The sequence below is a fragment of the Anabrus simplex genome, chromosome 1 (genome assembly GCF_040414725.1).
Source record: "Anabrus simplex isolate iqAnaSimp1 chromosome 1, ASM4041472v1, whole genome shotgun sequence".
NCBI classification, from domain to species: domain Eukaryota; kingdom Metazoa; phylum Arthropoda; class Insecta; order Orthoptera; family Tettigoniidae; genus Anabrus; species Anabrus simplex.
Window position 1 is genome coordinate 985141044 of NC_090265.1, and position 21358 is coordinate 985162401.

Sequence of the window (21358 nt, forward strand, 5' to 3'; positions counted from 1 at the left end):
GAAAGTCCAAATTAATTTTTAACGTCAATCAACGAAAAGGTGATGAGGAAAATTTTCGAGATATTAAAGAAGGTAAACGGAAGTTGAGAAAGGCGAAGTGCAAAGAGTATAACGCCACGAAAGTATAAACATTTTTTCACCAAGTTACATCTTTAATTCCGAAGCGGTGACCTATAATTTTCGTGAGCTTAAAAGTTTGCTGAAAGTCCAAATTATTTTTTAACGTCAATCCCCGAGAACGTGTTAACGGAAATTTTCGAGATATTAAATAAGGTATGTGGAAGCTGAGAGAAATGAACGGCGAAGTCCAGAGAGCATAACACCACGAAAGTATAAACATGTTTTCATCCAGTTATATTTTAAATTCCAAAGCGATGACCTCTATTTTTCATGGGCTTAAAAGTTTCCTTAATGTCCAAATTAATTTTTAATACCAAACACCGAGAAAGTGTTGAGGGAAATTTTCGAGATAGTAAAGAAGGTAAATGGAAGATGAGAGGGAAGGAATTCGAAGTACGAATAGCATAACAGCACGAAAGTAATTAAACAGTACGAAAGACGGTAAACTTTGCATAATGTCGCATCGGAGTCCTGTTCAGGGCTTTTTACTAGAAGAAAACCGGACAGAGTGAAATGTAATTTATGTTCTTCAATTTTGTCTGTAAAGGAATCTTCAACCGGCACAATCACAAGACATTTCAAACTTAAACGTCCCACAGATTTTTTTTTCGTATTCTGCGTGTCTATTGTGTTTAAGTTTTATTTTTATGTTCTGCTTGTATAGTTTTATTTTTAATCTTTGTATATAGTATTTGATTTTTATCTTCGTGTTTCGCTTGTATGGGTAAATTATTATGAATTATTAATTCCGTGTTCCGCTTGTATATTGTGTACGTGAATAGAGCACTGACGAATGTTTCTTCAACTGTGCGAGTATACTTTTAATTGGTGAAAATAACATTGTGACATTTGTAAACACATGTACTGCCAGTGTAATTGTGACAGGTGGATTGCAGAATGAATGAAAACATTTTTATCCTAAAAAGAAAATTTAGACATAATTTTTTGGGTGCGTATTTCATTCAAAGTTCCGACTGCTTTCTCACATGCCGTCAAGTTTTATCCTTGCCCTAATTACTCACAATAAAGGCCGATACATTCAACTGGTGAAAATATTATTCTTGAATTAGTTACTTTTAAAAACCTGTACTGCCATTGTAACCGTGTTATGTGTATTTCATATTGACCGGAAAAACATTAACCTAAAAGCAGCCTTTAAACGTGATTATTGGGAGCGAGTTTCAGTGTTCCGTCTGTTCGTTTACGTTCCGTGCAGCTTTATGCTGGACATGGCCATAACTATACACAGGCGCACACCACACAGCACGTTCGCTATAGGCACATTCCCGCTGGCGCGTCCAGACTTGCAACAGAACATCGTAACGCAACCGCGTCGCGCTTCTGTCAGGACGGTATTGCGTAACTTCGTCGCGCCACCTTAGCCCGCAACATGATCGATACGGAACGAGGTTCGTTTAGTTCCACTGCTTGTCGGTTTTCCCGCGTCACATCAAAGAGCTGCGCGCGCGGAAGTTACATCAAGCTTGGGCGTACACAGGACCTCGGCGTGTAACACGCATTCGCCTCTGTCTGCTTTATCAGTAAACATGGAGTGGACCGAGCAAAACCACGGCTAAGGAAATTTTGTGGCTAGCTGGCCATCCCGGACATTTTTGGGAATGATGCATGGGAGGAGCTGGCGACGGAACTGAACACAACGGCCGAGGAATGCCGGAAGAAAATTACGTCCTTGCTTTCTTCACTCCAAAGGTAGAAAGACAAAATAAAGAAGAGCATGGGAACAGGGCCAGGTGTGTATAAATAAAACTATGTAATATGAATTATAAAATATGACATTAAAATTTAAAATGCGACGACGCATTATTAAGCTTTTCGGTTTAAATAGTGTGTACGGGACTATATTACGATGTTTGAATATATACGTTGTTTCATTTTCAGCAACTGACGAGGTGTATCAGAGCACATGGGTTGCTTTTAAGAGTTTGCAGTTCCTATGGGACAAAGACAAGCCGCGAGATTGTTTTAGCACTGTAAGTACATTTTACTCAAAGTAAACAGATAATAAATGAAGAGTTACAATTTTAAAAGTGAAACTAATAACACTTTTATTTTCCGGTTTTTGATTCTTCAATACACATAAAAACAATTTTTCATAAAGGTTTTTAAAAAAGACTTTCTAATTACGTAATGTTCTTGATAACACTATGTAAGTTCATAATTGATTGCACCTGTGTTCATTTTTTGGGGTAAGTAGTTATATTTTCCTTGCTATTTGCTTTACGTCGCACTCACACAGATATGTCTTACGGCGACGATAGGATAGGAAAGTGATGGGAATTGGAAGGAATCGGCCGTGGCCTTAATTAAGATGCAGCCCCGGCATTTGCCTGGTGTGAAAATGGGAAACCACGGAAAACCATTTTGAGGGCTGCCGACAGTGGGGCTCGAACCCACTATCTCCCAATTACTTGATACTGGCCGCACTTAAGCGACTGCAGCTATCGAGCTCGGTAAGTAGTTATCAGTGATCAAGAATGGTAGAGGCTAATATGGATCGCCGTGTATATTTAATGGTTGTTTCTTCACTGTACACTTGAACGTGTAAATCTACGTTTTTGTGGCTAGATTCACTTTGTTTCAACTATTCAAGAGGTTGTAGAGTAAGAGCAAACTGTTCATATCCTATAGCATGTGAAATTCACGAAAATATTCACGCGTAATTATCTTGCCATGGAATCTGTCCCTCATGTTGGAATAAATGTGCTAACTCGTCTCTAATCGCTTTCGCCGATGAGCTTGCTCTACGTGGCACATTTCTGATAGGAAGTAATGACGTCATGTTATCAATGTCGGCTCTCCAGATTCCGTCCTTTAAGTGTCCGCCTGTTTCATGATCTAATGTCCCAGGTGGATTGTAAAGATTGACTGAGTGAGGGCTTCGTCTTAAGAAATTGTGTAATGAGTCTCTGCCATCACAATCAATTCAGCCCTGTCAGGCTGTAGCAGCATTGGCTTTCGAAGTACTCGAAGGACAGCCGACAAAATACCGAACACATTTTCCATCACTCTGCGTGCTTGGCAGAGTCGATAATTGAAACGCCGCTCTAAGTGCCTAGCCGCACTTGCGGGAAGAAGACGCTGCGGTTTTATCAATCAATCAATACTGATCTGCATTTAGGGCAGTCGCCCAGGTGGCAGATTCCCTATCTGTTGTTTTCCTAGCCTTTTCCTAAATGCTTTCAAAGAAATTGGAAATTTATTAAACGTCTCCCTTGGTAAGTTATTCCAATCCCTAACTCCCCTTCCTATAAATGAATATTTGCCCCAGTTTGTCCTCTTGAATTCCAACTTTATCTTCATATTGTGATCTTTCCTACTTTTATAAACGCCACTCAAACTTATTCGTCTACTAATGTCATTCCACGCTATCTATCCGCTGACAGCTCCGATCATACCACGTAGTCGAGCAGCTCTTCTTCTTTCTCTCAATTCTTCCCAACCCAAACTTTCCAACATTTTTGTAACGCTACTCTTTTGTCGGAAATCGCCCAGAACAAATCGAGCTGCTTTTCTTTGGATTTTTTCCAATTCTTGAATCAGGCAATACTGGTGAGGGTCCCATACACTGGAACCATACTCTAGTTGGGCTCTAACCAGAGACTTATATGCCCTCTACTTTACATCCTTACTACAACCCGTAACACCCTCATAAACCTCATTCCTGGAATGTCCTTTTTGGAACCTGTTTATGCCTTAAAATACCTATACATACCCTTCCATTTTTCACTAAAATCTGTACCCTTTATTTACAATCCTATTTATGTGATTACCCCAATGAAAATCTTTCCTTATATTAACACCTAGATACTTACAATTATCCCCAAGAGGAACTATCACCCCATCGACGCAATAATTAAAACTGAGAGGACTTTTTCTATTTGTGAAATTCACAACCTGACCTTTAACCCCGTTTATCAACATACCAGTGCCTGCTGTCCATCTCACAACATTATCGAGGTCATGTTGCAGTTGCTCAGAATCTTGTAAATTATTTATTACTCTATACAGAATAACATCAGCCGCAAAAAGCCTTACCTCCGATTCCACTCCTTTACTCATATCATTTATATATATATATAAGAAAACGTAACGGTCCGATAATAATGCCTTCAGGAATTCCCCTCTTAATTATTACAGTGTCAGATTAAGCTTCACCTACTCTAAGTCTCTGAGATCTATTTTATAGAAATATAGCAACCCATTCAGTCACTTTTTTGCCTAGTCCAATTGCACTCATTTTTGCCAGTAGTCTCCCATGGTCCACTCTATCAAATACTTTAGACAGGTCAATCGCGATACAGTCCATTTGACCTCCAGAATCCATGATATCTGCTATATCTTGCTGGAATCCTACAAGTTGAGCTTCAGTGGAATAACCTTTCATAAATCCGAACTGCCTTCTATCGAACCAGTTATTAATTTCACAAACATGTCTAATATAATCAGAAAGAATGCCTTCCCAAAGCTTACATACAACGCATGTCAATCTTACTGGCCTGTAATTTTCAGCTTTATGTCTATCACCCTTTCCTTTATACACAGGGGCTACTATAGCAACTCTCCATTCATCTGGTATAGCTCCTCCGACCAAACAATAATCAAATAAGTACTTCAGATATGGTACTATATCCCAACCCATTGTCTTTAGTATATCCCCAGAAATCTGATCAATTCCAGCCGCTTTTCTAGTTTTCAACTTTTGTATCTTATTGTAAATGTCATTGTTATCATACGTAAATTTTATTACTTCTTTGGCCTTAGTCTCCTCCTCTATCTCGACATCATCCTTGTAACCAACAATCTTTACATACTGCTGACTGAATACTTCTGCCTTTTGAAGATCTTCACATACACACTCCCCTTGTTCATTAATTATTCCTGGAATGTCCTTCTTGTAACCTGTTTCTGCCTTAACATACCTATACATACCCTTCCATTTTTCACTAAAATTTGTATGACTGCCAATTATGCTTGCCATCATGTTATTCTTAGCTGCCTTCTTTGCTAGATTCAATTTTCTAGTAAGTTCCTTCAATTTCTCCTTACTTCCACAGCCATTTCTAACTTTATTTCTTTCCAGTCTGCACCTCCTTCTTAGTCTCTTTATTTCTCTATTATAATAACGTGGGTCTTTACCATTCCTTATCTCCCTTAAAGGTACAAACCTGTTTTTGTATTCCTCTTTAAACCCATCCCAGTGTCTGTTTACATTTTTATTTACCGTTTTCCACCGATCATAGTTACTTTTTAGAAACTGCCTCATGCCTGCTTTATCAGCCATATGGTATTGCCTAATAGTCCTAATTTTAAGACCTTCCTTTCTATCGCATTTATTTTTGACTACGACAAAAACAGCTTCATGATCACTAATACCATCTATTACTTCAGTTTCCCTATAGAGCTCATCTGGTTTTATCAGCAACACATCCAGGATATTTTTCCCTCTGGTTGGTTCCATCACTTTCTGAATCAGCTGTCCTTCCCATATTAACTTATTTGCCATTTGTTGGTCATGCTTCCTGTCGTTCGCATTTCCTTCCCAATTTACATCTGGCAAATTCAGATCTCCCGCTACAATCACATTTCTTTCCATGTCGTTTCCTACATAGCCGACTATCCTATCAAATAATTCCGAATCCGCGTCAGTGCTACCCTTTCCCGATCTGTACACTCCAAATATATCAAGTTGCCTATTATATTTAGAAATTAGCCTTACACCTAGAATTTCATGTATCTCATCTTTAACTTTTTCGTAGCTTACAAATTCTTCTTTCACCAGAATGAATACTCCCCCTCCCACCATACCTATCCTATCTCTACGATACACACTCCAGTGCCGTGAGAAAATTTCTGCATCCATTATATCATTTCTCAGCGATGATTCAACTCCTATTACAATATCTGTAAATATATATCTATTAAATTACTTAATTCTATTCCTTTCTTTACAATACTTCTACAGTTCAATAACAATTTTATGTCATTCCCACTTGATTTCCAGTTCCCTGTTCCCTTATCACCGCTCCCTGGGCCACCCTGTTTCCCTGAATGTACCTCCCTATTACCCTTCCAAACCAATTTTGCTAACTTAAACGTACCACTGCGGTTTAAGTGAAGGCCATCAGAGCGCAGATCCCCATCTCCTACCCACCCATTAGGATCTAGAAATTTCACTCCTAGTTTCCCACATACCCGCTCCATAGTCTCATTAGATCCCCAATCACCTTTCAGTCAGTATCCTTCCTACACAGTATTCCACTAATAACGATCTCCGCTTTCTTAAACTTCACCCGTGCTGCATTTACCAGATCCCACACATCTCCAACTATGTTGGTACTTATATCAGCTTGCCTTACGTTGTTGGTACCAACGTGAAACACTACCACCTTCTCCTTCCCCTCCTCCCTCTCTTCTACTTTCCTCAACATCTGCCTCAAACTAATTCCTGGATAACATTCTACCCTGGTTCCCTTTCCTCCACACACTTTCCCCACGTGTCTAACGATGGAATCTCCCATGACCAGAGCCTCAACCCTACCCACCTCATTTGATCCCCTCCCCTCCTGGTCAGCCCTATCTTTCCTGATAGCTGCAGAAGCTACTTCCTCCTCCCTTTTCTCCTTCCCATGACCCTGTTCCACCTGTCTTTTCCTATCCTCTACTCTACATTTCCCTTTCCTACCTTTTCCCTTCCTCCTACTTCCACACATCTCAGCGCTCTTGTTCGTGTTTAAAACTTAGGAGAATGTTAGACAGTGAACTGATAATTTTGGAGGTACAAAGGTAACCGTTCCTTTACGACACCTTAATGTCAATGCGAGTTTTTCTTCCTCAGGAATACATTCCCGCAACCTTGTGTTTCTTTTGCTGATAGCATTTTTCAACATACAGAAAAGCAGTTCAAATGAAGTCACGGACATTCTGTAATACTAAAAAAAATTATCTTGGTTGTCTTTTAGTTTATTGTGTAGGAGCACAAATTGTCCATTTGTTGACCTGTCACTTCATATAGGATGGATATAATACACTGACTGACAGAGCAAATGCAACACCAAGAAGGAGTGGTTCGAAAGGGATGAAAGTTGGGAAAAAAACAGAGACGGCACGGACGAATAATTGATATTTATTTCAAACCTATATGCAGGTTACACAATGCGCACGGCATCGACTCAGTAGGATGTAGGACCACCGCGAGCGGCGATGCACGCAGAAACACGTCGAGGTACAGAGTCAATAAGAGTGCGGATGGTGTCCTGAGGGATGGTTCTCCATTCTCTGTCAACCATTGGCCACAGTTGGTCGTCCGTACGAGGCTGGGGCAGAGTTTGCAAGCGGCGTCCAATGAGATCCCACACGTGTTCGATTGGTGAGAGATCCGGAGAGTACGCTGGCCACGAAAGCATCTGTACACCTCGTGGAGCCTGTTGGGAGATGCGAGCAGTGTGTGGGCGGGCATTATCCTGCTGAAGCAGAGCATTGGGCAGCCCCTGAAGATACGGGAGTGCCACCGGCCGCAGCACATGCTGCACGTAGCGGTGGGCATTTAACGTGCCTTGAATACGCACTAGAGGTGACGTGGAATCATACGCAATAGCGCCCCAAACCATGATGCCGCGTTGTCTAGCGGTAGGGCGCTCCACAGTTACTGCCGGATTTGACCTTTCTCCACGCCGACGCCACACTCATCTGCGGTGACTATCACTGACAGAACAGAAGCGTGACTCATCGGAGAACACGACGTTCCGCCATTCCCTCATCCAAGTCGCTCTAGCCCGGCACCATGCCAGGCGTGCACGTCTATGCTGTGGAGTCAATGGTAGTCTTCTGAGCGGACGCCGGGAGTGCAGGCCTCCTTCAACCAATCGACGGGAAATTGTTCTGGTCGATAATGGAACAGCCAGGGTGTCTTGCACATGCTGAAGAATGGCGGTTGACGTGGCGTGCGGGGCTGCCACCGCTTGGCGGCGGATACGCCGATCCTCGCATGCTGACGTCACTCGGGCTGCGCCTGAACCCCTCGCACGTGCCACATGTCCCTGCGCCAACCATCTTCGCCACAGGCGCTGCACCGTGGACACATCCGTATGGGTATCGGCTGCGATTTGACGAAGCGACCAACCTGCCCTTCTCAGCCCGATCACCATACCCCTCGTAAAGTCGTCTGTCTGCTGGAAATGCCTCCGTTGACGGCGGCCTGGCATTCTTAGCTATACACGTGTCCTGTGGCACACGACAACACGTTCTACAATGACTGTCGGCTGAGAAATCACGGTACGAAGTGGGCCATTCGCCAACGCCGTGTCCCATTTACCGTTCGCTACGTGCGCAGCACAGCGGCGCATTTCACATCATGAGCATACCTCAGTGACGTCAGTCTACCCTGCAATTGGCATAAAGTTCTGACCACTCCTTCTTGGTGTTGCATTTGCTCTGTCAGTCAGTGTATATTCTTTGACGCCGACGAAGAACAGCCAAGCAGATAACAACAGAGTTATTATTTAAAAATGGAATGCCATCCATATGAAGAGCAATGGCGATATTTTGCTACTCACAATATACAACACACTAATAAAGTCACGCCGTACAAACACTCAAGTGTGGCCACGTGTCGTCGTCAGGCTGCGTGAGAAACACGCAGAAATCCAGCGATAACAAACCGTAAGTGTGGCCACCACCCTCGCAGGTCGTCCAGCTGCGGAAAAACACGCAGTCCCGCTGCGGTAAAACACCCAAGTGTGGCCGTAGCCTAATGAATACTTCGGATGAATCGCTGGATACGGTTTCATTAAGTTCTCACTAAGACCAAACGCATCGTCCCCGATCAAAAAGTATGGAACTGGAATTTGTCTTCCTTTTACGGGTTCCGCTTTTATTAAACACAAGCTGTTCTGTTGTAGTTTATTGTTCAACTGACACTGCTTGAAAACACCACCGTCCGTATTTCTGCCAGGGCAACCAACATCCACAAATAAAATGCTGTATTGGTCGTCTACCAGTGCGAAAAGGACAATGCTGAACGTAGATTTATAGTTACAGGACTCGCTATCATTCTTAATAGGTGCTTGTAGGACTGCATATTTGCGGTCCAGGGCTCCTAAACAATGAGGCAAGTTCCACATGCGTTCATAGTTTTTTGCCAAAGCCTGCGATCCTTCTTCTGTTGTAGGAATCTGTAAATAATAATAATAATAATAATAATAATAATAGTAGTAGAAGTAATATATATATGTTAAATATGTAAGTGTAGCCTATACACGATATTTCTTTATATAGATGCCGGCCTATATTTCCGTTTGGTTGCATAATGCAAATAAATATAGGCTACTGCCGCTATGTCTATCTTTCAAAGCTGCACAGTCTCAACTGGCGGAACGCTGATAAATTACGCGTTACGACCTGCGGCGCGGCGTAGAAAAGTTAACCTCGCAACCGCGGTGCGTAATATATCCCCGTTTAACATTGGCGCGCGACGTGGTTACGTTAGGCGCGCATGTCTGTACCCGCCTTTATCAATCAATCAATCAATCAATACTGATCTGCATTTAGGGCAGTCGCCCAGGTGGCAGATTCCCTATCTGTTGCTTTCCTAGCCCTTTCCGAAATGATTTCAAAGAAATTGGAAATTTATTGAACATCTCCCTTGGTAAGTTATTCCAATCCCTAACTCCCCTTCCTATAAATGAATATTTGCCCCAGTTTGTCCTCTTGAATTCCAACTTTATCTTCATATTGTGATCTTTCCTACTTTTATAGACGCCATTCAAATCTATTCGTCTACTAATGTCATTCCACGCCATCTCTCCGCTGACAGCTCGGAACATACCACTTAGTCGAGCAGCTCTTCTTCTTTCTCTCAATTCCTCCCAACCCAAACATTGCAACATTTTTGTAACGCTACTCTTTTGTCGGAAATCACCCAGAACAAATCGAGCTGCTTTTTTTGGATTTTTTCCAGTTCTTGAATCAGGTAATCCTGGTGAGGGTCCCATACACTGGAACCATACTCTAGTTGGGGTCTTACCAGAGACTTATATGCACTCTCCTTTACATCCTTACTACAACCCCTAAATACCCTCATAACCATGTGCAGAGATCGGTACCCTTTATTTACAATCCCATTTATGTGATTACCCCAGTGAAGATCTTTCCTTATATTAACACCTAGATACTTACAATGATCCCCAAAAGGAACTTTCACCCCATCAACGCAGTAATTAAAACAGAGAGGACTTTTCCTATTTGTGAAACTCACAACCTGACTTTTAGCCCCGTTTATCAACATACCATTGTCTGCTGTCCATCTCACAATATTTTCGAGGTCACGTTGCAGTTGCTCACAATCTTGTAACTTATTTATCACTCTATAGAGAATAACTTCATCCGCAAAAAGCCTTACCTCCGATTCCACTCCTTTACTCATATCATTTATATATATAAGAAAACATAAAGGTCCGATAACACTGCCTTGAGGAACTCCCCTCTCCTTTAATGTTGCCTCTCGAAGTTCTCTCTACTGCGCAGTTGCAGTCCCGAGTTCCGTGCGCCCACTGCACAGAGCCAAGGCCAACTAGTCTATCTAGTGCGGCCTGGACACAGCACGTTCTGTACGCACATTCCAGCTGACACTAGGACGGGCTTGACTGCGCCAGTGAGAGGGCGTACTTGCTATCACTCCGCTGGCCCTCTCCTCTCACCGAGACCTTCGAAACTTTCGGGAGACTATTTTACCTGCCCCAACCGGTTACCGCTTCTCGGTACCTAGGGTTAGTTAGGGAACTCTGTGGTCCAGGGACCCGTTTAACAACGGATCATCCCGCGCCCACTAGCTCGTACTAGAATGTCCCCACACCAACACACACGAAACCAGGCTCGTAATTCCCAAAAGAGCAATAAATCTCATCGGAAAGAGCAATTTGTCGGCGAGCCTGGGACCATTACAGACACAATCGCCGAGCAACCAGAACGTCCAGAGGCGACAGAGAGGGATGAGCCACTGTTGTCACAGTGCCCTGGCCAACCGGTGGTCGCCAATTGTACGGCGGAGAGTGAGACCCCATCACCTCTCTACTCGACTGTGGCAACACTCTTTTCATAGCGCTTCAACCGTAATACCACATATCCGTGGACATGGTTTAAGGGCAGGCCCACAGCAATTGTCGCTAGCAGGCGCATTGAGCCAGCCTTTCTTAAGTCTGACTCAAGTGGCTCTGCCATGCGTGGCCCCAACATGTCACAGACGTCCCTCGCTCCGGACACTGACCCCGTAAAGCAGACAGTTAATGAGACAGGTGACGTTTTACTCACGAAACACTACATATTACACATGATAGACACAAACACAAACTCACACACGAACTCTAAAGCGAACCAGAGTCGAGGCTCGCACCTTATGGACCAGTCCATGTCGGTCCGCGCCGAACGCTGCATAGCTGAACCGGCGGCTGGCGTAGCGAAGACTGGTGTCAAAGAGCCGTTCGGCCCGGCGGCGCTAGAGGCCAAACCCAATACGTAGAGTACCTCTCCCCCAACCCAACACACCCCCTCCTACACAACCTGGTGGTTGACCAGCCGGACACCGGAAAAGCGGGACCGAGTCCCATCAACCCCAGCGAAGAGGCGGCCCCCCGGGGAAGGAAAGGGGTAATAAGAACCGGACTCGGCGGATGGCGCCAACTAAAGTCTAACCCCCTCCGTGAAAACCGTCAAATCGGACTCCGACTCGGACGAGGCCAGGCTGGTGATGGACTTACCATGTTCATCCCAGGAGGCCAACTCTGAAAGCTCGGAGGGAGTAGAGCTGCTTCAGCGCGAAGAGACCGAAACCTTGCACCCAGCCACCCAGCCGAGAGACCACGATGATGGTTACCGGGAGGCTAAAGGGAGGAAGAGTGGGAAGGGGAAATGCAGAGAACCCCAGCCCCTGAGCCGCAAAGCTCAGAAAGGAGGGGTACGTAACCCGAGTACCCGAGCCGATATCAGCACAGACACATCTATCGGCTCAACCCAGCCACCGTCCACCAAACAACAGCACACCACACACAAGGGGTCAAACCCCACCCCTTACGGTATACACCAAGGACACGAAGACACTTGAAATGGAGCTCTTCAAAAAGCTGCCGCATGAACAGAGAAAATATTACTTCCCGAGGCCGAGAGTAGACGCACATGAAGCGATCCGGCTACACATATCAAGCTTTGAGAGCTACGAAATCGCTATCGAGGTGCTAAAAGGCTGAATCTTAACTTTGTAAAAGCATTGCCCAACAGCACTATTAAGCGGTTCGTAGTGAGGACCCCCATTAACGGAAGTAATCCGGACGAAATCCAGCTAGCTCTGAAAGCGCAGGATATCCCCGCATTCTCCGTAGTGCCAGCCAAAGGCATCCTATTCCTATTTGCCGTGGCGGACACCCAGGAGCGGACAACCTGCGGATGCTCGCGAACATGCTGGTGTCGGTCGAGCTGTGCCGCCCCCCAGCCACTGGTCCCAATGTGGAGTATGTCAGAGGCATGGCTATCCAGGGGCGGCGTGCCGACTGGAGCTCAGGTGCCGCAAATGCGCCGCCTCCCACTTATCCCGCGACTGGTACCACGGCAGCGACCCCGCGTACTCTAAGTGCGCTAAATGCGGGGGGAAACACGTCGCTAACTTTAAGGACTGTCCCGGCCACAGGCACTTCGAAGCCGCCTTTCAAGGCAAAGGGCCAAAAGGTTACAAGCGTGGCGACCCTAAAGCCCAAGCAGGCCCTTCAGGCACGAGCGCTTCACGCACGAAGAATTCAAGCCCCTCAGGCAAAAGGACCCCTCAGGTCCTGCAGGACCTTCAGGCACAAAGGGCCAAAAACAAGGCCCTTCAGGTAATCAGCGCCCATTAGGCTGAGGTCTCTTAAATTTTAAACCTACACGGACGGAGGGTGAACACAACCCCGGGCCCTCAGCCCAACCAGCCCCCACCACCGTCCAAACCAAGACCTCCAACCATAATAGAAATAAGGCCCAGCCCCATGCAAGGTACCAAGGACAGATTAAGTCCACGCAAGCTCCCCCCGAGCTGCCACAGTGCCCGCCCCAGGCCAGCTCAACCTCCCGCAGGTCACCTGCCGCTAATAAACCGGCATCCGCTCCACCACCCCCAACGCCCGCCTCCAGCACCATACCAGCCACTACCATAACACCACCTACTCCTAAAACACTAACACAGGTGCAACAGCCAGAAGGGAACATGGCAGGAAGTGTGTTCAGGGGAAAGATAGACGGAATTCTGAAAAACGTCTTCCCGAACCTGAACCTAACCGAAATCATAACCACTGCAGTTATGTTAGCCAGCTGCTGGCCACCACCCTATCACTCCCATGGCTAGGGGACTTGGTGAACGCGATCTCCGAACTCCTAACCCTAGATAGCTGAACAACCCAACGAGAATGATAATAATAATAACAACAATAATAACACCAACAACACACAAGGGCTTCGAGTACTAATATGGAACTGTCCGGGCGTCAGGTCCAGAAAATACGAACTCGAACCCTTGCTAGTCGTGAACACTATTAATGTAGCACTCCTAACAGAAACGTTCCTCCCACCGGGGAAGAATTTCAAAATAAGAGGCTACAAAATACACAGAAGCGATAAGGCCAACGGAGTTGGAGGGGTGGCAGTTCTGGTAATAAAGGACATCAAGCATATGGAGGTGGACATTCCACAGCTGGTCGAACTGGAGGCATACGGAATTGCCATCCCAGTCCGAGGAACACTCATAAATGTCATAGCGGCATACTCCAGACCGAAAAGCCTAAACACACAAGACATGAAGCAGTACCGGTACTAAGGAGAAATCGAAACACGATCCTAGGAGGAGACCTAAATTCGAAACACGTCAGCTGGGGCTGCCTGTGACCTAACTCAGGAGGCACAAGGCTGTACAACCACATGCTATCCTTGGACTATGTGGTGACTCGTTACGTGGTCAAACACCACAACTACTACCGTAACGGCCGTCCAAAATACGAACTAGCAGTTACACTATTGACCCAGTTCATCAGTAACAAGTGGAAGCACAAACAGACAAAATTCACTCCACACCAAACAACAAATAAACAAGAACTTACCTTAACTAGTGGAGAGGTGTCACGACAAACCGTGGATATTTAAAACCAACTACTGTACTGGACATCAGAACACATAAAATGAGTGAATAAAAGAACACCTTTACTTTAAGAAAAATGAGAAAATTTTAATTCATAAAATTAAATGGTAAATCTATAACATCGTCCTCGTAACGAAAATAGACTTTAAATGATTTAACGATCTTTAAAAAACAAACAGAAGGATCAAATATCAACTAGTTGTGAGCCGCTCACTTAAAAGATACAAATAAAATAAACCAATATTTTACTACGTTTCTGATAACATGGCGATCGTAGAGGTATAACAGACTAGCATACTTTGGTCACTTAAAATGAACAATTTTCAATCTTTTTAAAATTACTACGGTGTAATCCGGTGAGTTTCCCCAAGAGAGTCCGACGCAAAATACATACGTCAACGTAAAATGCAAACAAAACTGTCGCACGGACAGAATTACCAACCCTGAGAAAGGAAGAAGGTTAATTAACATAACGGGTTGAGCCAAAATAACCAAAACTCCGCGGTAGCAAGGTGCATAATCACAAAGGCATAAATCAACCCCAAGGAAACACAGGAAACAACCGCAGAATAATCATTATCAGTACAATGGTATTGTCATGGCAACGTAAACAAACTAGGAATGCCACAAAGACCAGTCCACATAATACCAAACCCAGGTCGTTACCAAAAGGCACAAGCCTCAAAACAAAATTAAAAAAGGAAAATTTAGCCATGAGAAAAGAAAAGCTCAAATATAACTTCGGACTTCTTGGTGAAAACACACATAGGCCTAAAACCAACACAGGCTTAATCCTTTGAAACAGTAGATAGGATACATTTAACTTCTTACCAAATTAATGATGATGATGATGATGATGATAATAATAATAATAATAATAATAATAATAATAATAATAATAATAATAATAATAATAATAATAATAATAAATTAATATAATTTGATATTTACCAAGGTAGAAATAATTTTCTAAAGTTCAGTAGACGTTGTATGAAACAAACACAACATAACAGATTAAACCCGAGAATGGTGATAAGTAAAACTGACTAAAGAAAATGCCGAAAAATGCTGAAGTAGAAACTTGAGAGAAATAGCTTGCACCAAAATCCGTAATAAAATGATTTCCGAAGTCAACAGTCCAGATGTTGAAGGTCACTTCCAACGGAATGGTAAGGAACTTACATTTTCCAGTAGACTGATGGGGACGCGTTAGCTCCCGGATACAATACTCACGACGTTTGCTATCCGAAGGATGCAAATAAAATCCAAATTAAGAGGACGATTTCAGAAGATCAGAAGATGTAAGGGTGAGAAGACACCCTTTTCAATGGGAATTTAACCCACATGTATGGTTTGGGCTAAACTCCAGCCCCAGAGAAGACACCAAGCACGCCTTCGTTGCATCTTCGTCAAGCGACCAAACGTAAATGGCGGGAGACAATCGACTAAGACTCCGCCAACAGGCAACACGAAGCACGGCTGGGAGGAAAGTCAGCGAGCCTCGGAAGAAACTCGCCCCACACCTGGCCCAACACCTGACTAAAAGGTAACGATGGAGTATAACTGCGGGGACGGAGAAGATCCAATTACAGTTAGCGACATAAGTCGCACAGGAAATAAAATTAAAACCGAGTTGGAATAAAATTCCAAAGTGATACTAATTTCAATGGCAGATTAGCCAGGCCAAAAAGGTGGTGGAGAGGGGCTTAAGAACGTGTCCCCACTGGGCAGCGGTAACTGCCCCCAGCGAACCTACATTCCTAGCGCTAAACGATCCGGTCTCAGATATACTAGACATAGCCCTACTGCTACATATTCCTCAAGGGCATAGCATAACGGTAGTGAACGACCTTGGGTCGAGACACCGACCAGTGATATTTACACTAAATGCGAACCCAGAGGAATCTGAAAACAATCCCAAGCGCAGGCTCAACTATAAAGCAGCCACATGGGGCAAATTCGAACACAAACTAGACATACTCCTACAGGGAAGCGAGGGCATGCTATCAGACAGCACAGCCCAAATTGACGAAGCAGTCAAAACCCTAGTAGAAGCAATTCAGGCATCCGCAGCAGCGAGCATACCAGTAAGCAAACACAAAGTATACCCTCATTTCGAAATTCCAGCCCATATTAAGTAATTAATACGCAAGCGCAGCAGCCACAGACGGAACTGGGCACGACACCATAGAGGCTACGACCGCACTATGAAAAACGAACTAAACACAGAAATACAAACTAAACTACAGGAATGCAGATCGCGAGAATGGAACAATAAACTCCGTCTTTTCAACACAAACACCAGGCCTGTGTGGAACCCCAACTAGAGTATGGTTCCAGTGTATGGGACCCTCACCAGGATTTCTTGATTCAAGAACATTAAAAAAATCCAAAGAAAAGCAGCTCGATTTGTTCTGGGTGATTTCCGACAAAAGGGTAGCGTTACAAAAATGTTGCAAAGTTTGGGCTGGGAAGATTTGGGAGAAAGGAGACGAGCTGCTCGAATAAGTGGTATGTTCCAGGCTTTCAGTGGAGAGATGGCGTGGGAGTTAGGGATTGGAATAACTTACCAAGAGAGAGGTTGAATAAATTTCCAGTTTCTTTGCAATCATTTAAGAAAAGGCTAGGAAAACAACAGATAAGGAATCTGCGACCTGGGCGACTGCCCTAAATTCAGATCAGTAGTGATTGATTGATTGTAAATTATGGCAGGAGGGTTTTCAGAATGAGGAAATAAAGGCTAAGATAAGAATTACCGGTAACTTGATTGATGAAGCTGTGCGCGTAAGTCGTATGACCAAGGCAACGGTAGTTAGACTAATTTTATAATGATTTAAAGATATATAGTCTTCATGCAAGAGGATTTATTTTATTATTATTAATATAAGGTAAGATTACTTAGTACCTACTTGATGTAATTTTCTTTACTAGTTGGTATCCAGGAAAAGAAATTAATGGGTATGTATGGGTTGAAACAGCATTCTTTTTCTTGCATTCAGCCCTCGAACCTTCAAATATTGCCCCCCAGAGTACCAAAAGAGTGAGGCATCAGCTTGGTGAACTAATTCCATCTGTCCATAACAGAACCTATATCATAAGTTGGGTTGTGACCCCAGAATTCGGAAGATCGCTTAAGCAACATCAAATGCGGTCATTAATAAACACCATGATAGTCCACTGATCCATTACGGGTACCAGTAGGTAGAATAGGTGATAGCTGTTTCAAGCAACAAAAGAACACATGTCAATTAGGCCACTAAAATTCAAGGTGCCAGTAGCCAGTCTGCCCATGTTTCTGCTGTTATGTAGCCAAAAGTGTTCATTGTTTTCATTAGCTGTCTTGATTTAATTATCTTGTTTTTATTCTTAATTTCAAAGTTCCCAAGCATGTAACTTGTTTTAAAACAATGAAAACTGTTTGAGGTTTTGAAACTCGCGCTGATCACAATGTTGCCACTTCATTTGAATTTTTGTTTGTTTGTTACATCCGTATGTTTTAAAATATTCATACTCGTCTAAACAAAACGGAAGGAATCATATTCGAATGTAGGAGATCAGATTTCCCGCATGTCATTACTTGGCACCGTATGTCTGAAATAGGTGGCTTCCTTTTAATGCAACTGAACGTGTCCATTGCACAGCGGGTACGGAGTCTTACCATGTGTCACCCCGCATAACGAAGACCTATATCCGTGAGGGATTCACTAATCAGTTAACTGTCAATTGTTAATAAGATTGTGATTAGAAATGGAATTCAATTATCCCAAATATGACATACAGGTTTCTCTGGGTTGCTAATTTTCCTTGTAGACATTCTTAACAAATTCACGTGGCCGGGAAGGCCGTTCTTCTCTGACGTTCGTATGACGTCAATAGATAGTTCGAGTAATTCGGAACTTCTGATGTCCAGCCTAGTAGCACATTCGTTTATTTTGAACCCGCGATTTCTACAGCGCATAGGTAATAAAAATAAGTGTTGCTTGTGATTAGCAATAAAATATGAATCGATTAAACAGTGAATTTTGTATTAGAAGTGATCGTAATTGACTTAATCAATGTGAAAAATAAGGAAAGAAGCATCAGATACATTCTAGTTTCTCCTTTACGTCGCTTCCTGCAGAGGAGGGACGACAGATCATAACAAACGTTGCTATTGGTGGATAATTAGTTGTCGTGGCTGCTATTGGTGGATCTGTGAGTCAATTGATCGTGTTCATGTGACCTTTGAGCAATTTCTACTGCTGAGTAGGCTAACATAACATTGCATATTTGTGTGTTTACTCATCTTCAGAAGAGGAGATCGTGCTATTTAATTTCTTTACACTAATTTAAAAGTATAGCTTTGATAAGTGAAAGACATAAATAATAGTGTCGTGTTCTTTTACCCTGATATAACGCATGTTTTCGTAGGTGTTTGATGATTCTGAAAGTCATGGTCGTGTTGTTTCAGTGTGAAGTGTGATTAGCGCGGGAAACTAGTTCCGCACTGTGTTTTCAGCTGTCTGTGGTAAGTTACTGCTTAGTGCTTAAACGTCGAAATATTCCTTTGCTTGTCACATTATATTGTTAAATAGTTAACTTACTTATGACTGTCATTTGACAGTGCGTGTAGAGGTGGTTGCAGACTACTATAGGAGTGGTGATATTCGTGGAGCTGCTTTAGGTGGTCTTGTTTACCATTACTACCACTGCTCATGATGTTGTGCAATCATAACAAAACATTGATTCTCTGTTTACTCATATTCTGCGAGCATTGCGTGGAGGGGTTGTAAGAAACGGAAACATGCTTGGAAGTATTGTGTATTGTATGTGATTCTGTGCCGTGCAACATATGTTGTTCGTAATAACACCATTCAAAAAAGGGAAAGCTTGAACATAATAAAATCATTTCACTGTTGTGGGAATTGAAGTGCTACTTCCAATTTCCTTGCCAAGGTTATTAATAGGTCCAAGGACAATGGTTGGCATTTTAACCAATGCACGTGCTCATGTTTTATCAGCATCTTTCTTATAGTAAACAGTGTGTTCAAAGATGATGCAATTGTTTGTTGTGGTTCAGCTCGTACCCACAGTGTAAAACACAGTTGCATTTGCCTGAATGTTACAGGATTTTCAGATGTTGTCAACACGTTGCAATTACTGCATAGGAGGATAAGGGAATCAGTTTATAAGAAATGGCAGATCCTGATTATTCCGGCGATTTTTTCATGGATCCTAGCTTTTCAGTGAAGCAAGAACCTGTACTGATGGATACCACTAACTGTATGTCGGCAAGTGTGCCGATTCCCCCGAGGAAAATGATAGATCTGTCAGAACTGAGAGACTTTGGACTGGATTTTTTTGAGACATCTTCATCACCATCAACATCTCAGGAAGTTGGCGCTGTTATGTCTTCTGGTTTTCAGGGATCGGGAGGATTGTATCAGACTTTGAATGGTTCATCATTATGGGGATCGAGAGAAATTACGGACGTTGAAATCAATCGGACTGATACTTTTCGGATGGATGACGATGACATTTTCCAAGTTGATAAAGCTGATCTGATCCAAGGTCCAACTTTGGCAGAGCTGAATGCAAATGACGAAAACTTGCTTGAAGATTTAAATTTTGATGATTTATTGTTACCTGAAGAAAATAGTTATTATATCAGTGTACCTTCAATTATTTCTCAAGGAAAACTGTCTAGCAGTACAATGGCTCCTCTAGTTCAGATCACTAACATAAACTGTAATGTTTCAAATAATAACAACAACAACCAAGTTTTGAACAATGCTGTTCCCTCCTCATTTCCTCCAGCTGGCCTCGGTTTCTATAAGGATACATATGCAGTATCTTCTAGTGTTCCTTCTAGCCCAATGGATGTGTTCATGGGTGGAAGAACAGATAGCAGTGGTGCTATAACTGGTCCCGATGCCCTCTCCCCTACAAGTTGCAACAGTTCAAGTTCTTCACTCTTGCTGCACTCAGCTGCTTCGTCTGTGACTCCTCCTCCTCTTGCTGCAAGTCCTCTACAGCAGAAACATAGCACCCTGCATGAACTATTGTTAAAGAAAGAACCACTTCATGAACTGGTCTCGCGAAAGGACTCTTTATCAACTTCTCCAGACCGCAAGTTATTGGGTCAGTCTGTGCCAGGTCGTGCAAGCCCAGTTGGTTCTTTATCTGGCAGTCCAAGTCGAGACATAATTCACAGTCCTGGTCGGGTTGGGAGGAATAGTATTACTGCAGCTGGTTCAAGGCTTTCTTCCTCTGCTCCTACTCACCTAGGCCTGGAACAGATTTGGCAGCGTCGAGAACCACGGCAACACCTTCTGTCTACAGGGTCATTAGCTGAAGCTGGATCTACTTCATCTCTCTCCACAGGTATGGCTCTCTTATTTTATATTTTAAGAGAAATAAGCCTTATTCTATAACAACAGCTACCTATCTATATTTTTGGTGCTAGTTTCTGCATGTATTGGTAATTTAAAATGGGTTAATTTCCACTTCTCTTCAGTACAGTTGAAAATAAAAAAATTAAAAAAATTTCTAAATGTTATATTACTGGTATTGTGTTGTTGCCTTTGTCCTAATTTGGTTGCATTGTGATTATTGTACTTAGTCAAGTGGTTTGAGAAGAATAAACTTCTCCTTAGGATAGCCGTTTTTTGGACATTTCTGTGTTCCAGTGAGAAGAGATAGCGTAATATTATTTTGATTGTGTGATTTGTCAAATGTGATAAGGCATGGCTGATACATTGCTTTTGCGATGATGATGATGATGATGATTATGATGATGATTATTATTATTGTTTAAATCTGCCTAACATCTAGCAGCCTGTTGTTTCTGTGGACTGAAGAGATGTAAAATTTCAAGCTTGTCATTTAATATTTATATAAATAATAATAACAATAACAACAGCAGCCTAATAATATTTGTATGGATTTAAAAAAAGGTTCTTCAGTACAAATCTATGTAATTTTGTTCTTATGGGTCTGATATGGTAGGCCTATACTAAGACTGCTTGCTGAGACTACCTGGTGAATGCAGCTGACTCATTTGTGTGACTGAATGAGTGAATGACTGAGTTA

General features: G+C 43.0%; 1 protein-coding gene across 4 annotated transcripts in view; it reads left to right on the forward strand.

The window, feature by feature from the left end:
• Positions 1-18459: 18459 nt before the first annotated feature.
• Positions 18460-21358, forward strand: part of REPTOR (repressed by TOR) — a 152583-nt gene continuing 149684 nt past the window's right edge. The window contains exons 1-3 of one of the 4 annotated variants that reach the window (XM_067136834.2): positions 18460-18621; positions 18738-18794; positions 19395-20650. In XM_067136834.2, coding sequence (XP_066992935.2) covers positions 19462-20650 — 1189 coding nt within the window. In that variant the 5' untranslated portion in view covers positions 18460-18621; positions 18738-18794; positions 19395-19461. Of the gene's footprint in view, positions 18795-18890; positions 20651-21358 lie in introns of all 4 variants that reach the window. The other 3 variants (XM_067136832.2, XM_067136831.2, XM_067136835.2) reach the window with 3 other exon arrangements.